This window comes from Oncorhynchus masou, chromosome 22 (assembly GCF_036934945.1).
Source record: "Oncorhynchus masou masou isolate Uvic2021 chromosome 22, UVic_Omas_1.1, whole genome shotgun sequence".
In the NCBI taxonomy this organism is placed as follows: domain Eukaryota; kingdom Metazoa; phylum Chordata; class Actinopteri; order Salmoniformes; family Salmonidae; genus Oncorhynchus; species Oncorhynchus masou.
The window spans coordinates 45079014-45100632 of NC_088233.1; the positions used below are offsets into that span (position 1 = coordinate 45079014).

The 21619-nt window shown below is 44.2% G+C and overlaps 1 protein-coding gene across 1 annotated transcript in view; it reads left to right on the forward strand.

Annotated features, from left to right (window-relative positions):
- LOC135509568 (hyaluronidase-5-like) overlaps positions 1 to 15889 on the forward strand; it is an 18663-nt gene extending 2774 nt beyond the window's left edge. Inside the window, exons 2-4 of the mRNA XM_064930330.1 lie at positions 5408 to 6356; positions 6555 to 6644; positions 15421 to 15889. Coding sequence (XP_064786402.1) covers positions 5418 to 6356; positions 6555 to 6644; positions 15421 to 15750 — 1359 coding nt within the window. The 5' untranslated portion in view covers positions 5408 to 5417 and the 3' untranslated portion in view covers positions 15751 to 15889. The remainder of the gene's footprint in view (positions 1 to 5407; positions 6357 to 6554; positions 6645 to 15420) is intronic.
- Positions 15890 to 21619: the final 5730 nt, after the last annotated feature.

Here is a 21619-nt window from a genome sequence, read left to right on the forward strand (position 1 = left end):
TAAATGTTGTCTTTATCGAACATTATTAGTCAAGTGTAGCTGACCAATCCTTCCCCCTAGAGTCTATGGATTTACCGGTGTGCCAATCTAAGTACCATTCAAAAAAATCCCCATTAAAATCTGTTACTTGAAGCTAGAGAGATATCTGTTGCATGAGCTGCGGCTCAATCCATCGCATCCACCTATGGCGGCCTTCCGCAACTGTGGTGGAAGGTGGCCGAGACACAGCAGTGTTTGTCATCCCGAAAATCTATTTTCTCATGAAAATGGCTGTAGAGTCTGAATGGCTTATGACCACTCTATGGAAACATGAACACGACGAATGACCCCCACCAGCCCCACAGGACTCGTCTGAAGTCTGTATCGTTGATGTGCCATCTTCTGTTTGTAGCGCCTGAAGCATTTGGGATACAAACTAATGTGGTAAGGGGAGATTCCAAACATGGTGTTCTCCGTTTTGCTCTACGACCCCCACAAGGTCACGGGACTCGTCTGAAAGTAACCGGTAACGGTTTTAAAAAATGAATGGAAGTATTGAGGTAGTTTTGTACCTACCCCAAAAAAAGGTGTTAAATATGTGTAAAAAAATTCTATTTATACACACACAGTACCAGTCAAGAGTTTGGACACCTACTCATTCAAGGGTTTTTCTTTATTTTTTACTATTTCTACTTTGTAGAATAATAGTGATGTCACACCCTGACCATAGTTTGCTTTGTATGTTTCTATGTTTTGGTTGGTCAGGGTGTAACGGCTTTCTTCTGTTGAAGGAGGAGCGGACCAAAATGCAGCGTGGTATTTATGAGACATGTTTAATGAAGAACAAAAAAACACGAACAATACAAAATCAACAAACGGAACGTGAAAACCTAAACAGTCCTATCTAGTGAAGACACAGAGACAGGAGCAATCACCCACGAAAACACTCAAAGAATATGGCTACCTAAATATGGTGCCCAATCAGAGACAACGATAATCACCTGACTCTGATTGAGAACCGCCTCAGGCAGCCATAGACTATGCTATACACCCCACACAACCCCAAGACGAAACACACCACAAATAAACCCATGTCACAACCTGGCCTGACCCAATAAATGAAGAAAACATAATAAATATAGACCAGGGCGTGACAGAACCCCCCTAAGGTGCGGACTCCCAGACGCACATCAAAACAATAGGGAGGGTCCGGGTGGGCGTCTGTCCATGGTGTCGGCTCCGGCTCCGGCGCGGGACGTGGAACCCACTCTATGAATGTCTTAGTCCCCCCTCCTCGCGTCCTAGGATAGTCCACCTTCGCCACCGACCATGGCCTAGTAGTCCTCACCCAGAACCCCACTGGACTGAGGGTCAGCTCGGGACAGAGGGGCAGCTCGGTACAGAGGGGCAGCCCACGACTGAGGGGCAGCTCGGGACAGAGGGGCAGCTCGGGACAGAGGGGCAGCTCGGGACTGAGGGGCAGCTCGGGACTGAGAGGAAGCCCGGCACTGAGAGGAAGCCCAGCACTGAGAGGAAGCTCAGCCAGGTATTTGGATCCGGCAGATCCTGGCTGGTTGACGGTTCTGGCAGATCCTGGCTGATTGGCAGATCTGGAAGAGTCTGGTTGACTGGCAGATCTGGAAGAATCTGGTTGACTGGCAGATCTGGAAGAGTCTGGCTGACTGGCGGATCTGGAAGAGTCTGGCTGACTGGCAGATCTGGAAGAGTCTGGCGGATCTGGAAGAGTCTGGCTGACTGGCAGATCTGGAAGAGTCTGGCTGACTGGCAGATCTGGAAGAGTCTGGCTGACTGACGGATTTGGCTGCTCCATGCTTACTGGCGGCTCTGGCTGCTCCATGTAGACTGACAGCTCTGGCGGCTTCTTGCAGACTGACAGCTCCTTGCAGACTGACAGCTCCTTGAAGACTGACAGCTCCGTGCAGACTGGCAGCTCCTTGCAGACTGGCAGCCTTGCAGACTGGCAGCTCCTTGCAGACTGACAGCTCCTTGCAGACTGACAGCTCCTTGCAGACTGACAGCTCCTTGCAGACTGGCAGCTCCGGCTGCTCCATGCAGACTGACAGCTCTGGCTGTTCCATGAAGACTGACAGCTCTGGCTGCTCCATGTAGACTGACAGCTCTGGCTGCTCCATGTAGACTGACAGCTCTGGCTGCTCCATGTAGACTGACAGCTCAGGCTGCGCTAAACAGGCGGGAGACTCCAGCAGTGCTGTAGAGGAGGAAGGCTCTGGCTGCGCTAAACAGGCGGGAGACTCCATCAGCGCATGAGAGGAAGAAGGCTCTGGCTGCGCTAAACAGGCGGGAGACTCCAGCAGCGCAGGAGAGGAGAAAGGCTCCGACAGCGCTGAACAGGCGGGAGGCTCCGGCAGCGCAGGAGAGGAGGAAGGCTCTGGCTGCGCTAAACAGGGAGACTCCGGCAGCACTGGAGAGGAGAAAAGCTCCGGTAGTGCTGAACAGGCGGGAGGCTCCGGTAAACATGCGGGAGACTCCGGCAGCGCAGGAGAGGAGAAAGGCTCCGACAGCGCTGAACAGGCGGGAGGCTCCGGCAGCGCAGGAGAGGAGGAAGGCTCTGGCTGCGCTAAACAGGGAGACTCCGGCAGCACTGGAGAGGAGAAAAGCTCCGGTAGCGCTGAACAGGGGGAAGGCTCCGGTAAACATGCGGGAGACTCCGGCAGCGCTGGAGAGGAGAAAGGCTCCGGTAGCGCTGAACAGGCGGGAGGCTCCGGCAGCCATAGACTATGCTATACACCCCCAAGACAAAACACACCACAAAAAACCCATGTCACACCCTGGCCTGACCAAATAAATGCAGACAAACACAATATACTTCGACCAGGGCGTGACAATTTCTATGTCTGGCCTGATATGGTTCTCAATCAGAGGCAGGTGTTAGTCATTGTCTCTGATTGGGAACCATATTTAGGTAGCCTGGGTTTCATTGTGTGTTTGTGGGTGATTGTTTCCTGTCTCTGTGTTTTCACCAAATAGGGCTCTTTAGGTTTTCACACATTTATTGTTTTGTTAGTTATTTCATGTCGAGTTCCTTTATTAAAGAACATGAATAACCACCACGCTGCATTTTGGTCCGCTTCTCCTTCACCAGAGGAAAACCCTTACAAGTGAAGACATCAACACTATGAAATAACACATATGGAATCAAGTAGTAAGCAAAAAAAGTGTTAAACATATCAAAATATATGTTATATTTGAGATTCTTCAAAGTAGCCACTTTTTGCCTTGACGACAGCTTGCACACTCTTGGCATTCTCTCAACCAGCTTCACGAGGTAGTCACCTGGAATGCATTTTAATTAACAGGTGTGCCTCGTTAAAGCTTTATTATATCTCCTAGATATAGGACAAACACTTATTCCTTATAAAATAATGTTGACTGACTTCTTTGCCATTTATGCATGTGTTACTCAATGCGTTTTTCATGGGATTCGGTGGTAAAGGTCAAATTCAATATTTTATCAAATTTTTTTGTAGATATTTTTGGGGGATACCTAAAAGGGTCCTACAGTGTTAAATAACATAGCTAAATGATCCATGGTATGACCATCTTAAAACAATTATATATGTCAACATATGAGAGAATGTAAGGTAGCACTTTAGCACAGGGAACATATGTTAAGATACTATGCTTTTATTAGGTCTACATTGAGACAGCATACTATGAGTCTGTTTACTGTGTTCTTTATTAAATACTCACATGTCTTTATTATGACTGACAATGAGGTTAAGGATTGGCAATTAACACATGACTTGTAATGTTGGAATAAGAAAAAACACAAATTAAGGCCTTATCTATGGCTTATATTACATAATAAAGGCCTTATTAGCTACTTGTATACACACTTATAAACCACACATTTGTAGTTAAAATGTGCATCTTAAAATATAGTGTTACCAAAAAATGTAAATCATTTTGAATACATTAATTTGTCTCTTCATTGACCTCCTAATCGAAGCAACTTAATGAAATCACAGTAAATGGATGCTTATATCAAGAACCATGGCTGACTATTTTCTAATGTATCAATGACGATTCTCAAAGATTCTTGGCCCTTAGTACAGTAGCCCTTAAACCAGCCCTTAGTAGCCCTTAAATTAGCAATTAGTAGCCCTTAAATTAGCCATTAGTAGCCCTTAAATCAACCCTCAGAAGCCATTAAATTACCCTTAAAGTGTCCCTGAAAGTGACCCCTAACACTTGGATTATATTGCATGATTATTTGGCCACATTCTCTATCTTACACGCACGCAATGTAACAGTGTATTAGGCTGTTAACTGCAGACAAACACTGATATCCTCCGCACACTCCAGAGGTCAGGTGCCTTGAAGGGCATCTGTGTTTTCCTGAGTACAGAAAAGAGATAGGAGACCAGATAACAGTAAAATAAATAGTTTCACAGAAATGTACCAGACCTGTTGTACTGGTTGACATAAGTGTGGTGGCTGCTTGATCATAGCACTTAACTGTTCTCTCACCCCAAAGCCTGCAATCTGATTCGGAGACTGACGTGCCTGCATCTTGCTCCCATCCAGAGGAAAAGAAAATTATATTATTAATATGCCTATTTTTTATCTATCAGGTCATGGAAAATGTTTGATTTGCAGAAAGTGATATAAGTGCATAGGGTATATTGTCCAATCAGGCCGGCTTTGGAACTTAGGCCTAAAGTACTAGGTTTTTGTTCTACCCACTCCCATTTCATATGTCAAGAATTCTGTCAAGACCTGAGGTTTGTCAAAAGGTTGAGCAATAGCTTCACAATAACAGGTGATATTATCATCTCCTGTTATTTTCAGATACCAGAGACAAGTATACCTTGACAGCCAGATTGAAATTCTGCAAATATGAACCATTGTATGTCCTTGCTCTGCTCTGTCGCTCTCTAATCGGTCTATTAAATAGTCAATAACAGTCCTTCTTGGAACCACGGATAAAGCTCTTGAATGATAAACCATAATGTACAACAAACAGGAACATGTTTAATGAGCACTTGACACAAGATGACATCAAATGGGATAGATTAACCCAAATGTATAAAAATATGATTTCTCTACTGTGTCAGTGTGCTCCAACCGCGTATTACGCACAGGTAAGGACTAGTAGGCTGCCTTTTGGCTGTTTGGTAACATCCGTAATATTAGTCTGACATCTGACTTTGTAACAGTTGAACATCGTCATCAACAGCTTGTGTACTGAATGTTCTAATAACTGCCACCACTGGCTCTATCACCTTTTCTCTCTGCTATGGCCATCACTGGCTAAGATGTAAAGATATCTGAAAAGACACGTAAATAAGGTACCTCACTGTAGCTATACAGAGATTGTTGGGAAGTCACATTCCTCCACTGTCAGTTGCCACATACATGTATTTATGTATTTTTGTTCTCACAGAGGAGTCACGATGGACCAGTTCCCCCAGATGAAAAGGGGCGCTCCCCAGCTACTCCCCACCCTTGCCCTCTCCCTTCTGGCATGTCTTAGTTTCGTCTCCCCCCTACCTACAACGGAGCCCCCACTGTTTGACGGTCATCCGTTTGTGGGTATATGGAATACCCCGACCCCTGCATGCAAGAAGCTGCAGATCCCACTGGACACCTGGTCCTTCAAAGCAGTGACCACACCTGCTGCTGTTCCCGGTCAGTTCCTCACCCTGTTCTACGTCGACCGCCTGGGCCTGTACCCTCACGTTGACCCCAACAACCATCGCCAGTTCAATGGTGGCATCCCCCAAAAGGGCAACCTGACGGCCCACCTGATTAAGGCCTACGGTGACATCAATCATTACATCCCCTCTGACACGACCCCGGGTCTGGCCGTCATTGACTGGGAAGACTGGCGCCCCCTTTGGGACAGAAACTGGGGATCCAAGAATATTTACCGTCAACTGTCCATCGCCTACGCTCGAGAGGAGGACCCCTCTTTGTCCCCATCACAAGCAACCACTGAGGCCAAGAAGCAGTTTCAGACTGCAGCCCGCAACTACATGGAGGGAACCATGATGCTAGGTATCAGCCAGCGGCCCAGCCAGCAATGGGGGTTCTATCTGTTCCCCGATTGCTACAACTATGGCTGGGAGAAGCCAGACTACACAGGGCAATGCTCCGACAAGACCAAGAGCCAGAACGACGAGCTTTTGTGGCTTTGGGAGTCCAGCACGGCTCTATACCCTTCAGTCTACCTGCCTGCGTCGCTGAACAACAGCGCCAACGCGGCACTTTTCGTCCGAAACCGCGTTCAGGAGGCAGTGAGGGTGGCAGCTCTGCCCAAACGCCCCTACACTGTGCCCATCTATGTGTACTCATGCCCACTCTACCGTGACCGAAATAAGTTTCTCAGTACGGTGAGGGCATTAGATGTCAATTACTTAATAGTTCAATATTGAGTGCTACACAATTTCAATAGACTTATGTTATCTTTACCTTTTCTATTACAAATGTCACTAAATGCTGATAACTCACAAGAACATTTAAGACATGCAGTGCACACACTATTACAAATGAGTTTCATGCAGGAGTTTCTGTGTGTCTGTCATTCCTAGGAGGATCTGATCAGAAGTATTGGAGAAAGTGCAGCATTGGGGGCTTCCGGGTCAGTGCTCTGGGGAGCCAGTGCCGACTATACTGACAAGGTAATCTCAAATACACCCCTCCACATTTCTTATTTTATGTCCCGTGATGAAATATAAAGTACACTTATTTAATTTGTACTATGTGTTGCTTAAATGTCATTGAAGTATTCAATGTAAAAATCTTTTTTGAGTGGTGGTGCAGTACCCTCACAGAGAAATCACATGATTTCACGTGACATATACCAGTTCTGCACATGTGAAATCACGTGAAAACATGTTTTTGGAACACTTCATATGTGATGATCTTGGCATGGCGCCAGGTAGGCTAGTGGTTAGAGCAGGGCTCGCCAACCTTGTTCATGGAGAGCTACCCTCTTGTAGGTTTCCTCTTCAACCCCAGTTAGAGCTAACCTGATTCAGTTTATCAACCAGCTAATTATTATAACCAGTTGCGCTAGATTAGGGTCGGAGGGAAAACCTACAGGATGGTAGCTCTCTAAGAACAGGGTTGAAGAGCCCTGGGTTAGAATGTTGGGCCAGCAACCGAAAGGCTGCTGGTTCAAATACCTAAGCCGACAAGGTGAAAAATCTGTTGATGTGCCCTTGAGCAAAGCGCTGACCCTGTAAACCAACGCATTTATTATTATTTTTTTTTTTCACCTGTGAAATCATGTGAAACTATACAGTATGTTTTTGGAACACTTCACATTTGATGATATGACACATGATTTCACAGGCGATGCCCTGCAAACAAAAATGAGTCTTTATGATACACACAAATGCTTTTAGCATAGTGTTTTCAAAGGACAATATATATTTGACTATATCATGTATGTTTATTTATACAGTAATTGTTATAGAACATGTCCTTACGTGGGATTTGAATACACAACCTCTTGGTTCACAGCAATCCGATCTTCCTGCAATGCCACCATGTATGTGTCAGTAACTGATTTCACCTGTATTCTTACACATTGGACTACAAAGTAAATCTTTGCTAAAAATGCACGGTAGAAAAACGATCATATTTATCATCGTGATTCAGGAGTAACATTAACACTGAATAATATGCCCCACCAACATTGACAACTATACAGAAAACCCTCAAAATTGCAATAAGTAAATGAAAACAATGATGAGGGGACATAATAACTGATAACTAATATAACAGCACACTTTTACTAAGTGCGGAGATGTTTCAGGATTGTTTCCAGCATCATCGCAAACTGTTTTTGAGACTGACGGACAGGGTCTGGTAGTGCTCCAGTTCTCCCTGTCAGAATAAGTAACAAAAGACTCTTAATCTTATGGAAATGTCACTACGGGTATATTGTGATAAACCTAATTTATCTTCCTTTAACTCCGCCTTCTAGTGAGTTTATACAAATTGTCATCTCCTACCATTCTGTTAGATTGGAGACGGTTAAAAAAAAAATGGTTGTAACGTTAATCATTTGGATGTTATTCCGTGTGTCACCTCGAGGCAGATGCCCTGTTGAATATGCTTTTAAAATGTTGATTGCATGTTTCTCACTGAAACATGGCGGTCATCAGACTCTAGTGCCGCTCTTATTGAAGCCTCCCCTCTGAACTACAGCTTTTGATACTCTATCAGAAAAGGATGAAAAGGGTGGGTGGACAGCTTCGACTTTTAATACTGCTCTCGGCTGTAAGGAAATTTAGTTTGGCAACTTTGGGCCTTTTGAGCATCATGCTATACTGTTTAAATGTTAGCCACCAGTGCTGACCAAAACCCTGTAAAGGCCACCAAAGCACTGAGCCAACTTTCTTTACTGATTTATCTGAGCTATTGTCTATTGTCCCGGAGAACTATGATAAAATCATTGTGTTGGACGATTTCAGTATTAATGTTGACAAAGAGACTGACTCCAAGGTCATTGAATTTATGAATATTTTGAGCTCTATGGACTTTATCCAACATGTTACTGGGCCCACCCATAATTGCAGGCATACTCAAAACAAATCAAATTTTATTTGTCACATAAACATGGTTAGCAGATGTTAATGCGAGTGTAGCGAAATGCTTGTGCTTCTAGTTCCGACAATGCAGTAATAACCAACAAGTAATCTAGCTAACAATTCCAAAACTACTGTCTTATACACACAAGTGTAAGGGGATAAAGAATATGTACATAAAGATATATGAATGAGTGAAGGTACAGAGCAGCATAGGCAAGATACAGTAGATGGTATTGAGTACAGTATATACATATGAGATGAGTATGTAAACAGAGTGGCATAGTTAAAGTGGCTAGTGATACATGTATTACATAAAGATGCGGTAGATGATATAGAGTACAGTATATACGTATACATATGAGATGAATAATGTAGGGTATGTAAACATTATATTAGGTAGCATTGTTTAAAGTGGCTAGTGATATATTTCACATCATTTCCCATCAATTCCCATTATTAACGTGGCTGGAGTTGAGTCAGTGTGTTGGCAGCAGCAACTCAATGTTAGTGGTGGCTGTTTAACAGTCTGATGGATCCTTGAGATAGAAACTGTTTTTCAGTCTCTCGGTCCCAGCTTTGATGCACCTGTACTGACATTGCACTTCTGGATCAAAAGCGGGCTTTTGAACAGAAATTGGCTAATTTGTAAGAGTTGCAAAGTTGTCATTGATGATCTTTATGGCCTTCCTGTAACATCGGGTGGTGTAGGTGACCTAAATAAAATCATTTTTTGAAGAGTGATGCTTTGTGCAGACCTCACTACCTCTGGAGAGTTTTTGGTTGTGGGTGGAGCAGTTGCAGTACATAGGTCTGGTGATACAGCCTGCCAGGATGCTTTTTCCGGATTGTGCATCTGTAGAAGTTTGTGAGTGCTTTTGGTGACAAGCCAAATTTCTTCAGCCTCCTGAGGTTGAAGAGGAGCTGCTGCGCCTTCTTCACGATGCTGTCTGTGTGGGTGGACCAATTCAGTTTGTCTGTGATGTGTATGCCGGGGAAAACTTTTAGTTACTACCCTCTCGCATTCACACTACTGTTCCATCGATGTGGATAGGGGGTTTCCTGGATGCCATCTGCTGTTTGCCTGAAGTCCACAATCATCTCCTTAGTTTTTCTGACGTTGAGTGTGATGGTTATTTTCCTGACACCACACTCAAAATATCTTGTTTAAAACGGAACGTTTTTCCTCCTGAAATAGGCCATCCCATAGATGTAAGAGGTAATCAGTCTGACCACTGAGATGTGTTTTTGTCCGTCCAAACTTGATGATTGAGTTGGATGATAGCGGGGAGAACAGGCAGTGGCTCGGGCAGTTGTCCTTGGATCTTTATGGTGAACAGGAGTACAGGAGAGGTAGTTTGCTCAGAATGCACCCTTGTGGAGCCCAGTGTTGAGGATCAGCAGGATGGGTGGAGATGTTGTGAGTGCTTTTGGTGACAAGCCCTCACCACCTGAGGTTGAAGGGCGGCCCGTCAGGAAGTCCAGTACCCAGTTGCACAGGGCGGGGTTGAGACCCAGGGTCTCGAGCATGATGACGAGCTTGGAGGGTACTATGGTGTTAAATGCCGAGCTGTAGTCGATGAACAGCATTCTCACGTAGGTATTCCTCTTGTCCAGATGGGTTAGGGCAGTGTGGTTGAGATTGCATCGTCTGTGGACCTATTTGGGTGGTAAGAAAATTGGAGTGGGTCTAGGGTGTCAGGTAGGGTGGAGGTGATATGGTCCTTGACGAGTCTCTCAAAGCACTTCATGATGACGGAAGTGAGTGCTACGGGGCGGTAGTCGTTTAGCTCAGTTACCTTAGCTTTCTTGGGAACAGGAACAATGGTGGCCCTCTTGAAGCATGTGGGAACAGCAGACTGGTATAGTCATTGATTGAATATGTCCGTAAAAACACCAGCCAGCTGGTCTGCGCATGCTCTGAGGGCGCGGCTGGGGATGACGTCTGGGCCTGCAGCCTTGCGAGGGTTAACAAGTTTAAATGTTTTACTCACCTCGGCTCCAGTGACGGAGAGTCCGCATGTTTTTCGTTGCAGGCCGTGTCAGTGGCACTGTATTGTCCTCAAAGCGGGAAAAAAAGTTATTTAGTCTGCCTGGGAGCAAGACATCCTGGTCCGTGACGGGGCTGGTTTTATTTTTGTAATCCGTGATTGACTGTAGACCCTGCCACATACCTCTTGTGTCTGAGCCGTTGAATTGAGATTCTACTTTGTCTCTGTACTGACGCTTAGCTTGTTTGATTGCCTTGGAGGGAATAGCTGCACTGTTTGTATTCGGTCATGTTTCCGGTCACCTTGCCCTGATTAACAGCAGTGGTTCGTGCTTTCAGTTTCACGCAAATGCTGCCATCAATCCACGGTTTCTGGTTTGGGAATGTTTTAATCGTTGCTATGGGAACGACATCTTCAACGCACGTTCTAATGAACTCGCACACCGAATCAACGTATTCGTCAATGTTGTTGTCTGACGCAATACGAAACATATCCCAGTCCACGTGATGGAAGCAGTCTTGGAATGTGGAATCAGATTGGTCGGACCAGCGTTGGATAGACCTCAGCGTGGGAGCTTCTTGTTTTAGTTTCTGTCTGTGGGCAGGGATCAACAAAATGGAGTCGTGGTCAGCTTTTCCGAAAGGAGGGCGGGGCAGGGCCTTATATGCGTCGCGGAAGATAGAATAGCAATGATCCAAGGTTTTGCCAGCCCTGGTTGCGCAATCGATATGCTGATACAATTTAGGGAGTCTTGTTTTCAGATTAGCCTTGTTAAAATCACCAGCTACAATGAACGCAGCCTCAGGATGTATGGATTCCAGTTTGCAAAGAGTCAAATAAAGTTTGTTCAGAGCCATCGATGTGTCTGCTTGGGGGGGAATATATACGGCTGTGATTATAATCGAAGAGAATTCCCTTGGTAGATAATGCGGTCGACACTTGATTGTGAGGAATTCTAAATCAGGTGAACAGAAGGATTTGAGTCCCTGTATGTTTTTGTGACCACACCATGTCTCGTTAGCCATAAGGCATACGCCCCCGCCCCTCTTCTTACCAGAAAGATGTTTGTTTCTGTCGGCGTGATGCGTGGAGAAACCAGCTGGCTGCACCGACTCCGATAGCGTCTCTCCAGTGAGCCATGTTTACATGAAGCAGAGAACGTTACAGTCTCTGATGTCCCTCTGGAATGCTACCCTTGCTCGGATTTCATCAACCTTGTTGTCAAGAGACTGGACATTGGCGAGAAGTATACTAGGTAGTGGTGCACAATGTGCCCGTCTCCGGAGTCTGACCAGAAGACCGCCTCGTTTCCCTCTTTTACGAAGTCGTTTTTTTGGGTCGCCAGCTGGGATCCATTCTGTTGTCCTGGGTGAAAGGCAGAACACAGGATCCGCTTCACGAAAGTCATATTCTTGGTCGTAGTGATGGTGAGTTGACGCTGCTCTTATATTCAGTAGTTCTTCTCGATTGAATGTAATGAAAGCTAAGATGACCTGGGGTACTAATGTAAGAAATAACACGTAAAAAAACAAAAAACTGCATAGGAACGCGAAGCGAGGCGGCCATCTGTCGGCGCCGTGTTAGAACTCTGGACCTGATTATTACCATGGGGCTTTCTATTGACATATCCTCTATTGTTGATGCTGGTCACCACTGTGTATTTTATTACCTTGTTGCCAATAGCGCAGGGTAATACTGAACACATTATTAAGAAACACTATCTTACCTCTGACGTTGTTTCAGATTTTATTGAGTGCATGAACAACACTACCAATTCTGCCTTCCTCTTGTAATGATTTAGTTAATAGCACATTAAGGGTAACCATTGATACCATAGCTCCAGGAAAGTAGAAAAAGTCCACATCGAAATGGAGAGCCCCTTGGATGAGTGAGGAAACTAAATCAATTAAAGAGAAATTGCAAAAAGGCAGAGTGGAAGGGGAGAAATTCTAAGTCGCAGGTCCATTGTGATATTCTGAGAGAGCATCTTGGCATATTTAACAAGGCCATTAGAAATGCCAGACTGACTCATTTTTCTTACTTGATCACTATTAATCAGAATAAATAAAGATGCTCTTCTTGACCATTGATGGCCTGATAAATCCTACCCCCCAATCCTAATTGAACTTTCCACCACCCACATCTAAATGTGAAGAGTTTGCGGCATATTTCAGAGGTAAGATAACCAACATTAGGCTGGGTATCAGTCAAGCAAGACCTGAAGAGAAGTGTGATGATATGTGCCATAGCCTAACATGTAAAGGCACTGTGGATTTATTTTCCCTGTTTTACTCAGACATGCTCAGGAAAGTGACATCACAACTTAAGCCTTCTACCTGCCTTCTCAATCATATCCCCGCCATCTTCAAAACAGTTTTTAATTACAAGGTATTGTTATTCACTCCGTATTCACAGGCACTTTCCAAACCGCACTAAAAACTGTTATGGTGAATCCCCTTCTGAAGAAACGTAATCTAGATTCTTCAGCTCTTAGACATTTTCGGCCAATCCCCAACCTTTCATTCTTAAGCAAAATTATGGAGATTTTCTTTTTCAAACAGCAAAATATATTTTTGTATGCGCCAACAATCAAACAACCCAGAAAGGTGCTAAAAATAGGCGATATTAACATATGTAGCCTAAGAAACAAGGTTCATAACTTGCTTGTAACAGATTACATTTTGACTCTCTCGGAAATGTAGATAATGCCTTTGATGATACAGCGGTAGCAATACATAGTTTTAACATCTATCATATATAACCCTGATGACCTAGCCTTGTCTGAATCCTGGCTTAGGAAGGCCACCAAGAATTCTGAAATTTTTATCCCCAACTACAACATTTTCCGTCAAGATTGAACTGCCAAAGGGGGCAGAGTTGCAATAAACTGCAGAGATAGCCTGTAGAGTTCAGTCTTACTATCCAGGTCTGTGCCCAAACAGTTTGAACTTTTCCTTTAAAAATCCACCTTTCTAGAAATAAGTCTCTCACTGTTATAGACCACCCCCCCCCAGGTGTGCGCCGGACACCATATGTGAATTGATTGCCCCCCATCTATTTTCAGAGTTCGTACTGTGAGGTGACCTAAACTGGGATATGCTTAACACCCCGGCCATCCTACAATCTAAGCTTGATACCCTCAATCTCACACAAATTATCAAGGAACCTACCAGGTACAACCATAAATCCATAAACATGGGCACCTCATAGATATCATCCTGACTAACTTGCCCTCCAAATAAACCTCTGCTGTCTTCAACCAGGATCTCAGCGATCACTGCCTCATTGCCTGCGTCCGTAATGGGTCCACGGTCAAATGACCACCCCTTATCACTATCAAACGCTCCCTAAAATACTTCAGTGAGCAGGCCTTTCTAATCGACTTGGCCCGGGGTCTGACAACCTGGATGGAAAATTACTGAGGATAATAGCGGACGATATTTCCACTCCTATTTGCCATATCTTCAATTTAAGCCTACTAGAAAGTGTGTGCCTTGGAAAGGCCTGGATGGAAACAAAAGTAATTCCGTTACCTAAGAATCGTAAAGTCCCCTTTACTGGCTCAAATAGCCGACAAATCAACCTGTTACCAACCCTTAGTAAACTTTTGAAAAAATAGTTTTTGACCAGATACAATGCTATTTTACAGAAATTGACAGACTTTCAGCACACTTATAGGGAAGGACATTCAACAAGCACTTACACAAATGACTGATGATTGGCTGAGATACAAAGATTGCAGGGGGTTGTTTTGTTAGACTTCAGTGCAGCTTTTGACATTATCGATCATAGTCTACTACTAGAAATAATGATGTATTATGGCTTTACACCCCCTGCTGTTTTGATGATAAAGAGTTACCTGTCTAACAGAACACGTAGGGTGTTCTTTAATAGAAGCCTCTCCAACATAATCCAGGTAAACTCAGGAATTACCCAGGGCAGCTGTTTAGGCCCCTTACATTTTTCATTCTTTACTAACGACATGCCACTGGTTTTGGGTAAAGCCAGTGTGTCTATGTATGCAGATGACTCACCACTATACACGTCAGCTACTATAGCAACTGAAATGACTACAACACTTAACAATGATATGCAGTTAGTTTCAGAATGGGTGGCAAGGAATAAGGTAGTCCTAAATATTTCAAAAATGAAAAGCATTGTATTTGGGCCAAATCATACACTAAAGCCTAAACCTCAACTAAATTGTGTAATGCATATTGTGGAAATTGAGGTTGCTAAGCTGCTTGTAGTAACCCTGGATTGTAAACTGTCATGGTCAAAACATATTGATACAACAGTAGCTAAGATGGAGAGAAGTCTGTCCCTAGTAAAGTGCTGCTCTGCGTTCTTAATAACAACACTATCAACAAGGCAGATCCTACAGGCCCTAGTTTTGTCACACCTGGACTACTGTTTAGTAATGTGGTCAGATGCCACAAAGAGGGACTTAGGAAAATTACAATTGTCTCAGAACAGAGCGGGTGGTCCATAAAAGTACACGGGGAGCTAATATTAATGATATGCATGTCAATCTCCCATGGCTCAACGTGGAAGATAGATGGACTTCATCACTACTTGTTGAAATATGATATTGCTGAAAAGTGAAATTCATGTGTTTTTTCCGTAAGGAAGTGCTGACCAATGATGGCACGCTGTTACATTCGCTATTTATGTAAAAAAAAACTGAAAGTACAGAATGTTTATGCTTATCATATCACCTTTTACATGTTGTCAGGTGGCACAACACTTGGATATGACATGTCCATTTGTAGCCCCCTTCTTTCTATCCTCTATATAATTCATCCAACATTCCATCCCAAGAACAAGTTCCTTAATATCTCACCCCCCCCCCCCCTCTCTCCTTTCAGGCTTCATGTGAAGCATTATCCACATACCTGACATCCACCCTCAACCCATACATCGCTAACGTGACCGCTGCCGCCAAACTCTGTAGTGAAGTCCTTTGCCAGGGCAATGGCCGCTGTGTCAGAAAGGACTACAACTCCAATGACTACCTGCACCTGAACCCGGACAACTTCCGCCTCCTAAAGTCCCAGCGAAAGTACGTGTCCATCGGAATACCCTCCTCTGCTGACCTACTCACCTTAGCAGACAAGTTCACCTGCCAGTGCTACACAGGCAGTAGCTGCTCACCCCAGTTATCACGTCCCATGACCCCAATTGTTATTCAAGTATAGCCTCCCTGGGGGTTCACTCTTAGAAAATCTCACGAATCTGATGAATGAAGTCACAGTATGGGTATGTGTATATGATTGAAGCAAATAATCAAGGTTCTCATTTTTAGATTAACAGTATTTTTTGGAGAATCCTGCACTATAGGACTGAATCACTAAAGTAAGACATTACATATTTATGTCAGAATAAAATTCAAAAATATTTTACATTGTTGTGAGTATTATTTGATATCCTTTGGACAGTATGTAGAGCCTGTAACATTTAACCCAATAACCCAAATGTTTTTAGGGGCTTTGAGTAATGGTACTGCGATAATTACGTTAAAGAAATACTGTGTTTTAACATATTTGGTTAATATGTAATGAAATAACTGGCTAAGTACAGTGGGGCAAAAAAGTATTTAGTCAGCCACCAATTGTGCAAGTTCTCCCACTCCCACTGTATCTACAATTACTCAGCAGTAAATGTTCAACTTATGCTGACCAAGCATATAGAAGGAAAAATACTAGGAACAAATCATTCCTTCCTACTATGCATCAACAGGTTGAATGAACATTGATTCCACGTCATTTTAACCAAAACAGTCAATGTGATGACGTTGAATCAACGTGGAGAACTGATTGGATTTGTAAAAAATCATCAACTCAAGGGAATTTCATATTTTTTTGTAATGACATGGTGACATTTTATGTTGATTTCACATTGAATTCCAATTAGTTGACAAATGAAAAATAGATGTTGAACTGACGTCTGTGCTCATGGCGTTGCGTGTCATGCCACATAGCAAGGATATTTGGTAGTGTTCTTATACACTTGTTTTCTCATATCACCTTCCAGGTACACAGACACTCATTTTAAACCTCTCTGGGATAGGCGGGACGCAAATGTCCCACCTGGCCAATTGCCAGGGAAAATGCAGAGCGCCAAATAAAAAAAATGCTATAAAATTCAAACTTTCATTAAATCACACATGTAAGATACCAAATTAAAGCTACACTCATTGTGAATCCAGCCAACATGTCAGATTTCAAAAATAATTTTCGGCGAAAGCATAAGAAGCTATTATCTGATGATAGCACAACAGTAAACAAAGAGAGAATAGCATATTTCAACCCTGCCTTACCTTTGACGAGCTTCTTTTGTTGGCACTCCAATATGTCCCATAAACATCACAAATGGTCCTTTTGTTCGATTAATTCTGTCCGTATAATGTCCAAAATGTCCATTTATTTGGCACGTTTGATCCAGAAAAAACAGCTTCCAATTTGCGCAACGTCACTACAAAATATCTCAAAAGTTACCTGTAAACTTTGCCAAAACATTTCAAACTACTTTTGTAATACAACGTTAGGTATTTTTAAACGTTAATTAACAATCGATCAAATTGAAGACGGGTCTACCGGTTTTCAATACAGGAGGATCACAAACTAACGCTACGTTTCAAGTCTTGCGCAACTCTCAAACAGTACACATAACGTTACCCTGTTCCAAATTGGCCGTACTTCTTCATTCCACAAAGGAATAACCTCAACCAAATTCCAAAGACTGGTGACATCCAGTGGAAGCGGTAGGAACTGCAAACAAGTGCCTTAGAAATCTCATTTCCCAATGAGAACACATTGAATAGACAGTGACCTAAAAAAATAATAATTCTGAATGGTTAGTCCTCGGGCTTTTGCCTGCTACATAAGTTATGTTATGCCCACAGACATGATTCAAACAGTTTTAGAAACTTTAGAGTGTTTCCTATCCAAATCTACTAATAATATGCATATCTTATATTCTTGGCATGAGTAGCAGGAAGTTGAAATTGGGCACGCTATTTATCCAAAAGTGAAAATGCTGCCCCCTGTCCCAAAGAGTTCATTTTAAGCCTATTTACATCAGTTACCCTCAAAAAAAGATACCTCTGAAGGAGTCAGAAAAACACGCATAAATCAAACATAAATAAGTCTTCTGTGGTCACAAGTTTCCACAAGCGCTTTCTATACTTAAAGCTATTTGTATCTAAGACAATTGTGTAGCCTAGACGATTTTCTAGGTTAGCTGGCCAGCTAAAAGCCAGCTAGCCCCCGAATGCAAGTAACTATTACAGTTTGTTAGCTAGCTAACATAGCCGTCTTTGTATCTAAGACAATTGTGTAGCCTAAATTTTCTAGGTTAGCCAGCCAATTGTCGTTCTTTTAAAGTAATTCTAGCTAGGCTAGCCCTGAATAGCAGCACTGTAGAAACTATTACACTCGACGGAACGACTTGATTAGTGTAAACTACCAAGCCCTCCAGCAGTACTGTTTCATTTCAATCATTTTAGTCAATAAGATTCTTGCTACGTGCTTAACTTTCAGTCCACTTGTCATTCCAATCTCCTTTGCATTAGCGTAGCCTCTTCTGTACCCTGTTAACTATGTGTCTATCTATCCCTGTTCTCTCCTCTCTTACAAACGCTCCACAGTGTAATCACCTAATCTGGTGGTTGCATCAAAGTTCCTGGTCTGAAGCCTCTGGAACTGCCGATCTGCGGCCAACAAGGCAGTTCAGCCTATGCCTCCCTCCAGTTCGAACTGACGGAAACATGGATCACCACAGATAACACTGCTACTCCTACTGCTCTCTCTTCGTCCGCCCACGTGTTCTCGCACACCCCAGCTTCTGGTCAGCGGGGGTGGTGGCAATTCTCCCAAGTGGTCATTCTCTCTCTCTCCCCTTACCCATCTATCTATCGCCTCCTTTGAAATGCTGTCACAGTTACCAGCCCTTTCAAGCTTAACAATCATTTATCGCCCTCCAGGTTCCTCGGAGAGTTCACACTTGATGCCTTGATAAGCTCCTTTCCTAACGGCTCTCCTCTCACAGTTCCAAATCTCACCTTTGACTCTCTTCCTCCTTCACTCCTCTCCTCTTTTTCACCCTCTCACCTTCCCCCCAAAGACCTCATCTTTACTAGAATAACCTCACTGCAACTTCCAAGTCTTACCTTGTATCCTTTTCCCTCTCGCTCTCATCCAACACTTCCCACACTGCCCCTACTCGGATGGTATCGCGCATGGAACCTTGGTACTCTTTCCTCTTCCATCCTTTCATCTCTTCCCTCTGACCTTCTCCAACCTTTCTCCTGACTCTGCCTCCTCAACCCTCCTCTCTTCCCTTTCTGCATCCTTTGACTCTCTATGTCCCTATCCTCCAGGCCGGCTCGGTCCTCCCCTCCCGCTCCGTGGCTCGATGTTGAAAGCTTAGGAAATCTCTTTCCCTGCGGACCTGGCATCCTTTCACTCCCTCCTCTCTACATTTTCCTCCTCTGTCTCTGCTGCTAAAGCCACTTTCTACCACTCTAAATTACAAGCATCTGCCTCTAACCCTAGGAAGCTCTTTGCCACCTTCTCCTCCCTCCTGAATCCTCCCCCCTCCCCCCCTCCTCCCTCTCTGCAGATGACCGTCAAATTTTGAAAAAGAAGGTCGACGACATCCTGATCCTCGTTGCTAAGTAGTCGACACCGTTGGTTCTGCTCACACTACCCTGTTCTGACCTCTTTCTCCCCTCTCTCTAAGTTATGTTATGCCTCGCTCACATCCCTGACCGCTGGCTACGTCCCTTCCGTCTTCAAAATGACCCCTTCTGAAGAAACCTACAAAGTTTTAGAAATCTTTAAGTGTTTTCAGACTGCTCTTCTCTGCATCACGGAGCGCTCCGCATGCTAAAGCTAACTCTCTCTCCTCTGCTCTCATCCTTCTAACCTAATACTGTGAACCATATCCTCCTCTCCAAAGTTGGGCATCTCCGGCGCGGCCATGGAACCTGACAGGAAGTTGAAATTGGTGTCCCCAGGGCTCTGTTCTAGGCCCTCTCCTATTCTCGCTATAAAACGGGGGTGACATGGTCTCCTAATTGCTATGCAGACGACACACAATTAATCTTCTCCTTTCCCCCTTTGTGACCAGGTGTAATCTCTGCATGTCTGGCAGACATATCAGTGTGGATGGGGATCACCACCTCAAGCTGAACCTCGGCAAGAAGGGCTGCTCTTCCTTTGATCTCGCCATCACGGTTGACAACTCCATTGTGTCCTCCTCCCCAGAGCGCTAAGAACCTTGGCGTGATTACACCCTATGATCATGGCGGTGGCCCGTTCCTGTAGGTTCATGCTCTACAACAAAACAGGAAGCGGCGCAGGTCCTAATCCAGGCACTTGTCATGGATTACAAACTCGCTGTTGGCTGGGCTCCCCTGCCTGTGCCATTAAATACAACTCATTCTGTGTTCACAAGTTTTACCACCCCGCTCCTCCGCTCTCTCCAAGCATCCGCTTTAAACCCGGAGCTTGGGGGAAACTAGTACCCCATTGTCAGGACACTTATTCATCCACCTCTGGCCTGCTCGGGCCTCCCTACCATTTGAGGAGTACAGTTCCCGCTCAGCCCAGTCAAAACTGTTCGCTGCTCTGGCCCCCAATGGTGGAACAAACTCCCTATTTATCACACTCCCAGATGATAGGTTTGATTTAGATGCACTATTGTAAAGTGGCTGTTCCACTGGTGTAATGAGCTCTGGAAAAGTGTTGACTTAAATGTAACCTGCAGAACAGAACTTATTTATCACACTCCCAGATGAAGGTTTGTAGTGAGGGGTTAATGATTTTGAGCAGGAAAAGGGGACCTACAGAGTGTGGTGGTTGGCAAGGAATTTGTATGAAAATCCCTGGAACAGGTGAGCTTACATTCATGTTGTAACCTTTTATCCTTTGTTCTACCAATTTGACAACTTTGTTTAGTCTCACTTTCTCTCATGATATTGTTTGAAGTGTGTTTGAAGTTGCTAGTGTTGTGTCTCGGCCAGGGTTAGGGAGTAACATATGTAATCAGTTACATGTAATCTGATTACCCCCCAAAACTGGACCTGTAAACAGTTACGTTACCAGCTAAAATATTGTAATAGGATTACAGATATACTTCAGAAAAAGTAGATGATTACTTCTTGGAATACTTGTAAATTCAGAAAGGATATTAGCCAGGACAAAATGTGGATGGTTGTCACATGGAACGTGGGTTTGGTTGTCACTATGAACTCCATTATAAAACGGGGTGGATCTTTTGTGCTTGTGTACTAAACAGCTCCTTTAGTTGCCTTTTACACAATTTTGTTTCTGTCACAAACCCACACTTGTGTGCAGACTATGCGCAGACCAGCTGGCTGTAGTGTTTACGGACATATTCAATCTCTCCCTATCCCAGTCTGCTGTCCCCACATGCTTCAAGATGTCCATCATTGTTCCTGTACCCAAAAAAGTGAATGTAACTATGTAAATGACTGTCGCTCCGTAGGACTCACTTTTATCATCATAAAGTGCTTTGAGAAGCTAGTTAAGGATCACCTCCACCTTACTTGACCCACTGCAATTCACATACCACCCCAATAGATCCATGGATGATGCAATTGCTATATCCCTTCTAGACAAGAGGAATACCTTTGTAAGAATGCTGGTTCTAAACCCCCCCCCGTGCAACTTGGTCCTGGACTTCCTGACGGGCCGCCCCCCAGGTGGTGAAGGTAGGCAACAACACCTCCACTATGTTGATCCTCAACACAGGGGTCTCACAAGAGTAGGTGCTCAGCCCCCTCCTGACTCCCTGTTTACCCACGACTTCGTGGCCACACATATCTCCAACTCAATCATCAAGTTTGCGGACGACACACTGGTAGGCCTGATTACCAACAATAACGAGACAGCCTACAGGGAGGAGGTGAGGGCCCTGGTGGAATGGTGCCAGGAAAATAACCTCTCCCTCAACATCAACCAAACGAAGGAGCTGATCGTGCAGAGGGAGCACGCAGAGCAGAGGGAGCACGCCCCCATCAATATCGAGAAGGTGAAAAGC